Source organism: Arthrobotrys flagrans, assembly GCF_004000055.1.
Source record: "Arthrobotrys flagrans strain CBS H-5679 chromosome Unknown unitig_8, whole genome shotgun sequence".
In the NCBI taxonomy this organism is placed as follows: domain Eukaryota; kingdom Fungi; phylum Ascomycota; class Orbiliomycetes; order Orbiliales; family Orbiliaceae; genus Arthrobotrys; species Arthrobotrys flagrans.
Genome location: NW_027137553.1, coordinates 2,390,668 through 2,404,091, shown reverse-complemented (window position 1 = coordinate 2,404,091; position 13,424 = coordinate 2,390,668). Strand labels below are relative to the sequence as shown.

Here is a 13,424-nt window from a genome sequence, read left to right as displayed (position 1 = left end):
GGAAACAGATTGGTGATTGGCCAGGAACCGCTTCATTATGGGCAATGTGCGCATTACGCGGTGTAGCCAATCCTGCGCAGGTATTTTTTTAAGATTAAGCTTCTTAGTCCCAGGAGGAACTTCTTTGCAAAAAGTCTAAAAATGCCTTTGCCTGATGGTCCATGTCACTTTGCAAGTGACAATTCCGATCATTCAGTGCAGTGTAGGTGCAATTATCGAGATAGAAGTCTCGAGTAGGCGGGTTCAACATGCGACATGCGTTCTGGGCAGCTGCGATTGCAACCTCCCATCTTTTGACCGGACCGAGATCTCCAGACAGGCTAGCCCTAGGCCGCCCAGGATGTCATTTCGCTTGTCGATCAACAATGATAAGGAGGCCAGTCGATTTCGATCCCATAATCAAAACCGAGAGGCGCTAGTCGAGTCCGTCACTAAACAACGATTGCAGGACAGACTAATCGCATGACATTTTCTCCGAAATCTCGATGGTAACTTTTTCCACGCAATGCTTTGGCAGCAGCAAATGGTGTGGTGTATAAAGAGGGGTTGACGGGACATTTTTTTTTTTTTTTTTTTTTTTCAGGGATATAGAAGATAGCTTACCGGTGGAGAGAGAGCAATTCGTACCAAATATAGCACTATCAACGATGGTGTTAGTTAGCAAGCTAGCATTCTAGATATCAGGAAGCGTCAATTTCAATAGGAAATGCTATAAACAGGTCCCAAGAAAGTGTCAATCGGGTGCATCTCCAAACTTACCAGCTGCAAGGGCTTGGAAAGGATAGATATTAAGTCTCCGCGTCCAAGAAGGGGTACCTTTTCCTTCCTGATCCGGTATTGCGAATAAGATAAGAAGAAGAAGAAGAAATCCCAATGGAAGGTAGCTAACTTCCTTCTCGAACCTGCGAACGACTGAGAGAAAGGAGTGTGGATATCGTTAGGATCGGACGAGAAAAGAAAACTAACGACCCGTCGTGAAGAAAGGAAGCGGCTGTCGGAGCAATCTTTCGTGAGTATGGTGAAGGGATGATAGTGGCGATGATGATCACGGACTGAGGTGCCACTATGAATAAGTAGATGGGATGGAGGGAGGTGGAGGGTGGGAGGAAGGGAGAAAGGAGTTTAAGGCTTCAGCGTTGAAGTCACCGTTATCGAGCAACGGAAAGCTACGTGTAGGAAAGGGCATGGCGCACAGAATATCCCTCTTCTTGTCCTGTCTGTCCAGCAATTGCAACCGCCATCGCCAGAACCCACCGCTACATCAAGGGGACAATGCTTCAAACCTCAGAAAGCTTGCCGCACGGGTGATAGCATCGTCAAAGTCGGAGCCGAGTCAAGTCCAGACCTGGCTCAGTTGAGCTAGCGCCCTTATTACGCAACATACAACGCGTCCACTCTCATTATCTTGGGCCTGTAACTCACCCTCGCCAGAATCTTATATCGATTCAATCCCTTCCAATTCAACAACCAGAATGGGTCGAATTCAGAACGACTGTCGGCACGGTATACTCCGACTAGACTGCGATAGACCACACTGCTGCAGATCGATGCAGGTACCGTTTGCAGATGTTGTGCCACGTTCACATGCATACTAGCCAAGTCTCAGAAGGCAAGTAAGCACTGCAGGACCAGATGAGACTCGGCTTATCTCATCATCGGGCCAGAAACCACATTTAATTTGTTGACAAGGTAGCTGGACCTTGTCAAACAAACTCCTTCACATACTACATCATACATACACATCAAATATCACGCATCCAGGCTCCTGCACAATGCAGTTTCCTCAGAATCAGGGGAACGAACTCAGGGGCGGTCCTTCACTGCTGCTTACACTGCCCGAAGAGCTCGTCGAGCATATCTGCCAGCAGCTCTCGACCAACAGGGGTAGCAGGTCCCTAGCCTTTTTATGCCGAACATCTAAGATTTTGAATAGGATTGCCACTCGGGTTCTCTATTCCGGGTTCTCCTCAGATGGATACATGCGGCGTATGGCATTCTTTCTAAGAACCCTCTGCGAGCGGCCCGACTTGTGCACATATGTCCGTTGGCTATTATTGGATGGTAGTATTTGGTTCGACCCTCCGCGGGATTGCATCAATTTTATTTCTAAGGCAGCAGAAAGCTTCGGTCTCGATGTATTGGCTCCGCTTATGTCCGATATCGATCCTTATCCCTTGGGTAGAGAAGAATATGAGGGAAATGAGGACAGTGAAGGTGAAGATCTAGCTCGGTCTGGCGACAGCGGCGGGGAAGGCGGGGAAGATGTCTACAATATCAACGACGAAGAAGAGGAGAAAGAGAGCGAAGAAGAGGCCTACCATCACTCTCAGTTGGGCCAATATCCGTTCGAAACCATGGCCCAACTGATTATCGCATTAACGCCAAATCTTCGTAGCCTTAAGGTCGTAGGGAAACAAGTAATGTGCGACACCGGCGAAGGGGCCTTTACGATGCTCGAGGAGCTGGCTAAGCGATCACCTCCACCGGTCTCTCTACCCCATCTCCACCACTTTTCCTTTGGTCATGAAGACTGCCGCGAAGTTTCCTTCAAGTACTTTGAGGGTGTCATAGCTCTAGCTCCGAATATCCGTACGATTCGGGCTCATCCTTGCTTCGATCAACCAAAGTATGCTCCCGGTTCTCCAATCAACATAAAAAATGTCACTGATTTACGATTCAAATCTGGACACTTATCTGCACCGGCCTTGAGAGCGATCATCTCTCCTTGCGAGAGATTAGAGGTATTCCAATACTGCTATAACACAATGTACGCCGGCTTAGATCCCGAATGTGCAACTCCTAGAGAGGTAGTCGATATTCTCTCACAGCACAAAGACTCGCTCCGTTACCTAGACCTTGATCTTGGAAGTCGTGAAGAGCATCGGGGGGGCTGGTACTTTGGTCTTTGTATCGAAGGCCAAGAAATCGTCTCCCTGAAAATGTTCTCATGCCTTGAGACGTTTAAAATCGATGGCTCATCCATTTTATTCCCGGAAGTGGGCACCGACAAATATAATACGAACATTCTCACCGAAATGCTACCGCAATCAATTCGAACTCTACATTTAAGGGATACGCAAAAAGAAGCTGTCGCAAACTTGATTACGCTAACAGATTCGCTCGAATATTTCCCACATCTCTCTGAGATCTATCTAGCTGGTAATGAAAATGGCGGGCCACTGGGAAGGTACGACGTCATCTTCGAGGATTCGGAAATCCAAACACTGCTTGAAAGGTTGACGAGCAGAGAAATCACATTTCTTAAACGTGGTCGATGGAAATACTCGTACGACTCTGAGGGAGACGAGGAAACCAAAGAATACTGGTAATCGTCTAAATATCAGATTGTTGGTTTTTTTTATCATCCAGTAGATCTCCAGAAAACCCACGTGCGGCATCCAAGATACCGCCACGTTCTCCACAGCGGGTGAAGAAACAAAGTAAGCATTTTACACCACGGTCTTGCCACGTACCTTAAACGGCTGTTCCTACCCTAAATCGATGGGTTCTGATAAAGTTCGACATATTCATCAACCTCCTGAATTATTTATTACCGGGTGCTTTGTTTCCCGATCCCCTTTCAAAACTATCGAAAAATCATGAGACTTTGACCTGTGAAGAGAACCCTCGAAAGATTCTTGAAGCTTCAAAGATAATTAGCCTCCTTTTCTATAGCAATTAATGTTAGCACCCTCTCTCCAAGATCTTAGGCACTACCTCGAAAAACATCAAGATTCTTGGGATACTCTGCCCAGAACGCTCGTCCTATTCACCATCTGGAGAGGATCTCCAACCGCAAAATCTCAATGTGACAGATGTGATAGGCCATTTGCTTTCCCCCCATCACCCGTCAACCCTAGCGGATACGGCAAGTTCTGGGCAGGGGTTCGTTGGATCTTTTTTTTTGGGAGGGCGGGTGCAACGTCGGTTCGGACTGGTCCGATAGCTCTGGTTGAGACATATGGGCTGAGAGCTTTTCTTTTCGAATTTTCTCTTAACTCCTAAATGGCCTTCTAGATTAAAATGTCAATCCTCTTTAGTGACGAATACGAAGGGTCTTTGGATAATATCCAAAATTGCCAGACAACGCAAAAGAGGTCATCTCCCAAATGGGATAACCTCGTATAAAATACAACAAACTGTCGCAGATAGACGACACATCTGGAAGAATTGCCATATCCCCGTCGAACAGTAAATAATTTTGTTTTCTTTACCATAGTTATTCCCAAATCCGTATTACATATGCAATACAAAGCCATATATGCTTCGAACTTGAACAAAAGAAACCATGATTGTAATTCGTCAGCCGTCATACGTGGTACCCGCTGGCAAATGCACAATAGCTACGTATATTAACTACAGAGGTCTTTATTCCAGACTCCGGGAATCACTGAAGAGTCATCACCTTTCTTTTTTCAAATAAATAGTGTTTCCAATCTCTTGAAGCTTCAATTAGAGTTCCCGGGTTCGAGATCACATTTATTATTTCTTGTAGCGATTGACCCGTGGAAGCTCGTAGACCTTCAAATACTCTGTTCCGTCCCAGTATCCCTTTGGAGGCTCTTACTTTTTTATAATTTAGTAGCTGGTTTGCTAGAAGGATAGGCCTCTCTCCACAATTTGTGGGGCCGACCTGGGGAACACCTGTCCAGTCGGCTCCCAGTTATCCATCCCAGCCTTTTTTTTTTTTTTTTTTGGACTTTACTAACTCCCCAACTGATATCTGCAAGCTCCGTGGTTCCTGTCACGTCAGACTTGTACTTGAATAGTCCCGCACCGTCATTTTTCGGGGTAAGAAGGCCCATCCTTATATAGCTTACCTCGGCGGCCTAATTACACCATGCGCTCTAGGACCCATTACCAACCTTACCAGCTAGTGCTCATCGGACAACGTGAGTCTAAGGTGAGATCTGAACAACCTATGCAGGAAACATGAGTATTGACAGTTTAAGTGACGAAAAGGGGTGTTATATTTTAAAAGCTCGTGCTGTGTGGCCAACTGCTTGGCGCGCGGCAGCCAGATTTTGGATCCCATTTGTTAGAGGAGCTATCGAAAGGTAGGTGCTGAAGGGAAATCTTTAAAACTTGTAGAGTGATTTATAGTTTAATTCTTCGCAGTAGCATTTGGTTTACGAGATAAGTTTAATTTCTACGATTGACTTCCTTATTGACCAGTTTATGCTTTTGATTTTCTTGAGTCCTTTGAACTCGTTCTTATTCGTTTAATATGTCGGTGTTTAGAATTATAAACTCGTAGATTTGATTATGCGGCCATAGGCTTCTTTTTATTGTATACCAATGCTCTATGCCTCTTCATATCGTATGGAGCACCTTTCCCACCGTGTCCTATATCAAAGGTTATTTCGAGTTAGTCATGAATCTCCAACTCTGTCAGAAATCCAACCCACCTTCACTGAAGCACTCTCTGCAATACAAGTCGCCGTCACAGCCTAGGCACTTGATCACGGCGTCTTCATTACATATGCCTTTTAAGCATAATTGATTATCAAGTTAGCGATACGCTTTCCAAAATTCTGCTGCATTTAAAATCATGTATATGGCAAAAACCTACAACACCAATTCTCAATATCATCCATTAGATCATCCACCTTTTGCGTCATTGTATTCTTGCCCTTGACACCAGGCTGCGATGTTGGAACACCCGGAAGATTCAATGAATTCGATGGAATATCCTTCGGAGGCGGTGGTAAGTTCAACTTATCCAATGCAGCGAATCGTTTCTCCAGTTCATCATCCGCATCGTCCCCGTCGTCGTTACCCGGTGAGGGTGATTTCTGACCCGTACTCTTTGGTTCTTCTTTATTTTCAAACGGTCCTTCCAAGCTTAGTGAATCTTGAATCTGACGTAATATTTCATCCGCTTCATCGTCCGAATTTGCTGTTTTATCTTCTTCATGCTCGTCGGTTTCGGCCGGGGTTTCGAGTGATGTCTTTTGTTCATTTGATTCGTCTTTTTGATCTTGAGCTTTTAATCTTTCTTTTGCTTCTGCAAGAAGTTTTTTGACAGCGTTAGAGTCGTCATTATCTAATTTCCCTGCCTGCTTCCCTTCTATCGATAAGGATTTTGCTTCCTCTATCCATGAGGTATCTTCGGCGCCTAATTCTTCAAGTAGATCCTATTGATCAAAATGTGCATTAGTTGAGCATAATTTAGATTTTACTCAAGAAGACCCAGACATTACGTACCTCAAGTGAAGTTTCCTCGGTCGCTTGCCAACTAACATCGGCGTCGTGGCTACTATCGAGGGTAGCGGATCTATCCCATCCACTATTCGCAACCGGTTTCTTGGAGAAAATGCTCTCGAATCTCTTCGCGAGGTCGTCGTCTTCGCCCATGATGAAGATACCGTACTTTTTATCTTAAACTTAAGTCTAGTCCGACAAGCAAGCACTGCATGCAATACGTGATGTAGTCGTTTATGGAAATCGATCTTTTGTCGGGGAAACACGGTTGTTTAAAGCTTTGCACTGTATAGGTGTTGTCAAACCCTTAGATATCATATAAACACACCATATCCTCGTCCTCGTGATGCTTCAAGATCTATGGGAGCTCGAGTTATTAATTAGCACCCTGCAGCGCAGCCAATGTGGTCATGCATTCCAGGTTAACTTACGTTCCGTCGAGCTTGTAGCGGGGTGTTGGAAAGTCCAAATAATCCTAGTTCTCCCAGCCCCGGCCGCAAAAAAGCAAAGTTCGCTTGCTTGCAGAAGTCTCGGCCCATAGAAAAAAAAAATTCTGGAGAGCACCTTTTGCTCTCTCGTCAACTTCTTCAGCCTCGCGATTACCTCGAAATCTCTCCACTCTATGCCGACCAATTGAAGATCTCTAACTAAATCCGCGATCGCATAACTCTCTTAACCATGGTTAAGAAAGAACTGTACGATTCCCCCTTCAGATCCACTACCATTTCCAGATTATCATACTCACAAAAATATCGTATCAACAGTGACAAGCGCATCACGGCGCTGATACGAAATGGAGTTCAGGTACGTCTGTAATCGTATATATATATCACTAAATACTAAGTCCCAAACAGGAAAAGAAACGATCCTTCTTCATCGTCGTCGGCGACCGCGCCAAGGACGTCATCGTCCATCTACACTACATCCTCTCCCACGTCGACATCAAACAAAACCGATCGGTACTATGGGCCTACAAGCACAAACTAATCGGCTTCACCAGCCACCGCAAAAAGCGAGAAGCAAAGATAAAAAAGGAAATAAAACGCGGTATCCGTGAGGCAAACTCCGAAGACCCCTTCGAGCTCTTCGTCAGCTCTCAGGATATTAGATATGTATACTATAAAGAGACGGAGAAGATTTTGGGAAATACGTACGGAATGTGTATTCTTCAGGATTTTGAGGCGATTACACCTAATCTGCTGGCGAGGACGATTGAAACTGTGGAGGGGGGTGGGTTGGTTATTATGCTGCTGAAGACGATGACGAGTTTGAAGCAGTTGTATACGATGACTATGGATGTTCATAGTCGGTATAGGACTGAGGCTCATGGCGATGTGGTGGCGAGGTTTAACGAACGGTTTATATTATCGCTTGGAGATTGTCAGAGCTGTTTGGTTATCGACGACGAAATGAACGTACTACCGATATCAGGCGCCCGACATGTCAAGCAATTACCCCCGGTATCCGCGGACGACAAAGATTCGAAATCAAAGAAGGAACTGGATGCGGTGAAGGAATTAGTCGCAGATGTCCAGCCTACATCCTCACTGGTTAACCTGGCAAAAACAGCCGACCAAGCTCAGGCGCTGTTAACCTTTATCAAAGCGATAACGGAAAAGACCCTCCGAAGCACAGTGACATTAACAGCCGGCCGTGGACGAGGAAAGTCCGCAGCACTCGGTGTCGCAATCGCCGCAGCAGTAGCATACGGCTACTCCAACATCTTCATAACCTCCCCTAGCCCGGAGAATTTGAAAACTCTCTTCCAGTTCATATTCAAAGGTTTCGACGCTCTAGGCTACACCGACCACCTCGACTATAACATCGTCCAATCCACAAATCCGGACTTCAACAAAGCCATCGTCAGAGTCAACATCTTTCGCCAGCACAGACAGACAATCCAGTACATCCAACCCGCAGACGCACATGTCCTAGGGCAAGCAGAACTAGTAGTAATCGATGAAGCCGCCGCCATCCCACTCCCTCTCGTTCGAAACCTCCTGGGCCCATACCTCGTCTTCATGGCCTCCACCATCAACGGCTACGAAGGCACAGGTCGATCCCTTTCCCTCAAGCTCATCCAGCAATTGCGCGAACAATCCCGGAACACCAATAAAGCCACCGATTCCAAAGCCAACGGCGTCCCGGGCGGCCGCCAACTTCAAGAGATAGTGTTAAACGAACCAATCCGTTACGCCCCCGGGGATTCAGTCGAAGAATGGTTGAACAAACTCCTCTGCTTAAACGCCACCCTTCCTCGAAAATCCAACATCAAGGGCTGCCCCCACCCGGACGAATGCCAGCTGTACAATGTAAACCGAGATACTTTATTCTCATACAACAAAGTTTGCGAAGCATTCCTTCAAAACATGATGGCACTCTACGTCGCAAGTCATTACAAGAACTCCCCTAACGATCTCCAACTTATGAGCGACGCACCCGCCCACCAACTCTTCGTTCTTCTCCCTCCAATCGATCCAAACTCCAAGGAAATTCCAGAACCACTCTGCGTAATACAAGTAGCTCTGGAAGGTCAAATCTCGAAACAATCAGTAATGAACCAACTCGGTCGCGGACAGCGCGCAGATGGTGATTTAATCCCCTGGCTCGTAACCCAACAATTCCAAGACGAAGACTTTGCAACTCTATCGGGCGCAAGAGTAGTCCGTATCGCCGTAAACCCAGAATATACAAAAATGGGCTACGGTTCCAAAGCCCTCCAGCTTCTCCAAGAGTTTTATGAAGGGAGATTCGCCAGTTTGGATGAGAACGATAGTTATATCGACGAGAAAATGATCAGAGTAACAGATGAGGAACTCGAAGACGCTTCTTTAACAACCGATAAAGTCGCAGTCAGGGAGATGAACGCCATGCCACCACTGCTACTCCGCCTTAACGAAAAGAGACCAGACGAACTGGATTACTTAGGCGTATCATACGGTCTAACAAACCAACTCCACCGATTCTGGAAGAAAGCAGGTTTCGCACCGGTATACCTCCGTCAAACCGCTAACGAACTGACGGGAGAACATACCTGCGTTATGCTCAAGACACTTGCAGAAAAGGATAAAGAATGGCTCGGTGCATTTGCAAAGGACTTCCACAAGAGATTCATCAACCTCTTAGCATACCAATTCAGGGCATTCTCATCGGTACAATCCCTATCAATCATGGAATCCGCCACTGCCGGCGCAGCATTAACAGATACCCCAACAATACCTCTACGAAAAGAACAACTTGACGAACAATTCTCACCGTTCGATCTAAAGAGACTAGAATCCTATGCAAACAACATGCTAGACCACCACGTCATCACCGATTTAGTCCCCTTAATCGCATCCCTCTACTTCACCGGAAAACTCCCCTCGACCGCCAAACTCTCCGGCGTCCAAAGCGCCATCCTACTAGCCATAGGTCTCCAAAAGAAAACAACAGAAGACGTAGAGAAGGAATTAAACCTCCCCAACCAACAAGTTCTAGCCATGTTTGTAAAGATCATGAGAAAAGTTTCTACCGCACTTGGAGGGATTGTTTCGCAAGCTATCGAGGAGACGTTACCGGCTGAACACCATGGAAGGAAGAAAGTTGGTGCTGAAGAGGCTATTGATGGTGATGAAGACGAGGAGATGGCAGATGTGGCGAAGAGGTTGAAGCCGTTGGAGCAGACTTTGGAAGAGGATTTGGAGGAAGGTGCCGATGAGGTTAAGATTGCATTGAGGGAGAAGCAGAGGGAGTTGATTAATGCTTTGGATTTGCAGAAGTAGGTTTTTTTTTCTTTTCTTTCCTTATTTTTTTTTTTTTTCAACTGTAGTGTCTTTAGTAGACTGGGATCTAGAGTGCTAACATTTAAGCGTTGATAGGTATGAAATCCCCTCCGCCTCCGGAGAATGGGATGATGCGGAACAACAAGTTGCCGGCGGCAATGGCACCGGAAGGAGTACGACAATTAGCGTCAAATCTTCAAAACAAGTAAAGAGGAAAGTCGGAGAATCAGCAGCAGAGATCTATGAGAAGGAAATGAGTTCTACCAAGTCTTCTAAGAAGAACAAGAGGAAGTGAGCTCCCATTCCTCTTTCATTTGGCAAGGTTTTGTAAAGAGAAAGAAAGGATGGTTTGCAACTGATGTAGTATAAAATGCATCTTTGCAGGAGTTTTCTCTTAGAAGGGGTAGATGTACGATATTCTATGTAAACATAGCACTATTTTATACCTATATGAACGAATCATGAGTACCGAAATATGTATTTCTCCTTCTAGTATTATTATTTTTTTTTCTTCCTTCGTGGATTATACATATCTCTAATTCCAAAAGCAGTCAACCGCCTTGAAACTTCAAAAAGAGCCCTCTAGTCTCAAGCTCATAGTCTTTTTCTATGTTATGCTGCATGCTAAATGCAGTAAATGCACAAAACTACTATCGTCTAAGGGTATCAAACCTCTATCGAGCCGGCGGCGGGGGTCAGAGTTCTAGCTGAAGTCCCCGCCGCCGCCAATAGTTGAACGATCCACCCCTTTCCCCTTCCAACGTCGCCCACCAGTTTCATCGTCCCTCGGCGGCTTCCGACGCCCGTGTATATCAAAGACATCCTAAATCCTCTCAATGACAATCGCCGTAGCTCCACCGCCTCCATTACAAATACCCGCACAACCCAACTTGGCATCCCTTGCCTCCAAAACACCAAGTAGCGTAGCAACGACTCTGGCACCGGAAGCACCAAGCGGATGACCCAAAGCGACGGCACCACCGTGAACATTAACCTTTTCAGGATCAATATCTAACAACTTTAGGTTTGCAAGGGCGACGACGGAGAAGGCTTCGTTGATTTCAAAGTATTCGATGTCACCCTGGGATTTGCCGGCGTGTTTGAGAGCTTTTGGGATGGCGAGGGCGGGGGCTGTGGTGAATTTACTGGGCTTGTGGGCGGCGTCACCCCAGCCGAGGATTTTGGCGACGGGTTGGAGCTTGAGTTCCTTTAGTTTGGCTTCGGAGACCAAGACGACTGCAGCTGCACCGTCGGAGAGGGGGGAGGCGTTTGGAGCGGTGACAGTTCCGCCGTTAGGCTTGAATGCCGGCTTCACGGATCTCAGCTTCTCGACAATCAACTATAAAACCACCAACTAGTCAGCAACTCCCTATCAAGATTTCAAAAGGAAGGAGGAGCGCTACCCACATTCTTCGCCTCATCATCGGCAGTAACCGTAACAGCAGGCTTCCCACGCGGTCCCGGAACAGTAATCGGTGCGATCTCCTTATCAAAAAGTCCATTCTTCTGCGCCTCCTGGGCTTTCTGATAGCTCTTGATAGCATATTCATCCTGAGCTACACGATCAATACTATAGTCTTCAGCACACTCTTCAGCGGCTAATCCCATATGTACATCATCGTACGCGTCCGTCAAACCATCCTTGAGGATTCCATCTATCAAACTCTGGTTTCCGAAACGAGCACCGGTTCGTAGGCTGTGGGAGTAGTATGGAACGTTGGACATGCTCTCTGTGCCGCCCGCAATGACGATCTAATGGTTTTTCTTTATTAGCTTTTGGAGAAAGGATATATCGGGGAAAGACACATACATCTGCATTGCCAGTCAAGATTGTCTGGGCACCGAGAATGATAGCCTTCATTCCAGATGCGCAGACCTTGTTGACAGTGGTGGCGACGACAGTGTTGGAGAGTCCAGCTCCGAGGGCGCACTGTCTAGCGGGGTTCTGGCCGAGACTACACAAATTATCATCGTCATCAGTATACCGCGTATTAAACCGAAGATGGTGTTTCTGAGGCATACCCAGCGGACAAGACATTTCCAAAGAAAACCTCCTCAACCTCCTCTGGCTTGACACTAGGGACCTTGGCAAGGGCAGCTGGAGAAGAGCAATTGGTTAGCTCTAAAATCAGGCGAAGATGGTATTATCGGGCCATTGGCATACTCTTGATAGCGTGCGATCCTAGTTGGATAGCATTGAGGGTGGAGACGGAGCTACAATATCATAGAGAGGGGGGGTTAGCATGTCTGCTTCTCAGTGCACCTATAACCGCGAAGCAAAAGTAGGGAGGAGATACTCACCCTTGGAAACCACCAATTGGCGTCCTAGATACAGCGGCAATGTAGACAACTGGCTTTTCAGACATCTTGGAAAACTTCAAAAAATCGATCGGTATCGAGGTAAAAAGTTGTTCTCTCTCAAAACCTGTCTGATGTTTTCAAAAAGTAGCTTGGTTGGTTGTTGGTGTCAGTTAGAGGTAGTTAAGTTGGGGTGGGGGAATTGTCTGTGTCGTGGTTTGCAGACTTGTGATCATGCATGCCAGGCCACCTCTTTATATAGAGAGTCTACTTACTTGCAATTGGCTTACGAACTAACAAAATATAATAGGACACCGGACTCCGAGCTCGGACTGAAGCTATCGCGAACCAGCGAGAGAGAGAGTTTCACAGTGAATGTTGTGAAGTTGTTGGGATTTCTCTGCCACGGATTTTCGGTAGCCGAGTTTGTGTGTAGCTTCGGGGACTCCAATTGCGCCACACTTTAGCTGGAGTAAGTATGTACATGTAATAAGCTGCAAGCTGTCGATTTCTGACTACTGCTTGCGGGGGAATTGGGGACTACAAGTTGGCTTACAGGGCTGGCTTACAGACTTGGCTGGTTTACAGAGGCTGGTACCAGTTCATATTTCATAACGTTGTGGAGAGAGACCCACCATTGTCGCCCGTCGGCTCAGCCGAGCAAGTAATGCTCGAAGAATTGCCAATATCAAATGTCCCTCTCTTCTCTTTTCTTTCTCGCTATGTTTCTTTCTTTCTTTTATTCAGTATGTTTAAGTTTGGGGCCTGCGTGAATTCGAACGTCAAGGATTCCAACAGGAACTCTACCCTTTCGTACTGGGATAATACTTGAAATATATCGATCGATATCGAGATCAAGGCCTTCTATCACTCCAAAAAAAATGATCCTACTAATACACATTACATCTAATACAACAGCCCGTAATCCAAAAATAAAAGAAGAAAAACCAATATCGTTTTTTTTAAAAAAAATAAAAATAAAAAAAAAAAAGCCATAGGTATCATAAACCCCTCCAAATATTAAACCCTCCTCGACTCTTCACCGATCGACCCAAGAGATCCATATTAAATTCCTCAAAAGCATAACATCCAAGGCCGAACCAATTAAGTACCTCTATACCACTCAAGTATATATATGCTTGCTTGCTTGCTTGCAAG

At 46.0% G+C, this 13,424-nt stretch overlaps 4 protein-coding genes across 4 annotated transcripts; 2 read left to right on the top strand and 2 right to left on the bottom strand.

The window, feature by feature from the left end:
* Positions 1 to 1,772: 1,772 nt before the first annotated feature.
* Positions 1,773 to 3,329, top strand: DFL_007208 (uncharacterized protein; the record flags this gene model as incomplete). Its single annotated transcript, XM_067636755.1, has 1 exon — positions 1,773 to 3,329. One exon carries the CDS (start codon positions 1,773 to 1,775, stop codon positions 3,327 to 3,329), a length of 1,557 nt encoding a protein of 518 aa, XP_067488340.1.
* Positions 3,330 to 5,263: 1,934 nt separating this feature from the next.
* On the bottom strand, positions 5,264 to 6,743 carry DFL_007207 (uncharacterized protein; the record flags this gene model as incomplete). The annotated part of the gene is made up of 6 exons (XM_067636754.1): positions 5,264 to 5,346; positions 5,409 to 5,486; positions 5,573 to 6,137; positions 6,208 to 6,372; positions 6,533 to 6,562; positions 6,636 to 6,743. 6 exons carry the CDS (start codon positions 6,741 to 6,743, stop codon positions 5,264 to 5,266), a joined length of 1,029 nt encoding a protein of 342 aa, XP_067488339.1.
* Positions 6,744 to 6,882: 139 nt separating this feature from the next.
* Positions 6,883 to 10,263, top strand: DFL_007206 (uncharacterized protein; the record flags this gene model as incomplete). The annotated part of the gene is made up of 4 exons (XM_067636753.1): positions 6,883 to 6,899; positions 6,969 to 7,008; positions 7,059 to 9,964; positions 10,065 to 10,263. 4 exons carry the CDS (start codon positions 6,883 to 6,885, stop codon positions 10,261 to 10,263), a joined length of 3,162 nt encoding a protein of 1,053 aa, XP_067488338.1.
* Positions 10,264 to 10,791: 528 nt separating this feature from the next.
* On the bottom strand, positions 10,792 to 12,334 carry DFL_007205 (uncharacterized protein; the record flags this gene model as incomplete). The annotated part of the gene is made up of 6 exons (XM_067636752.1): positions 10,792 to 11,307; positions 11,376 to 11,720; positions 11,779 to 11,923; positions 11,991 to 12,066; positions 12,133 to 12,182; positions 12,270 to 12,334. 6 exons carry the CDS (start codon positions 12,332 to 12,334, stop codon positions 10,792 to 10,794), a joined length of 1,197 nt encoding a protein of 398 aa, XP_067488337.1.
* Positions 12,335 to 13,424: the final 1,090 nt, after the last annotated feature.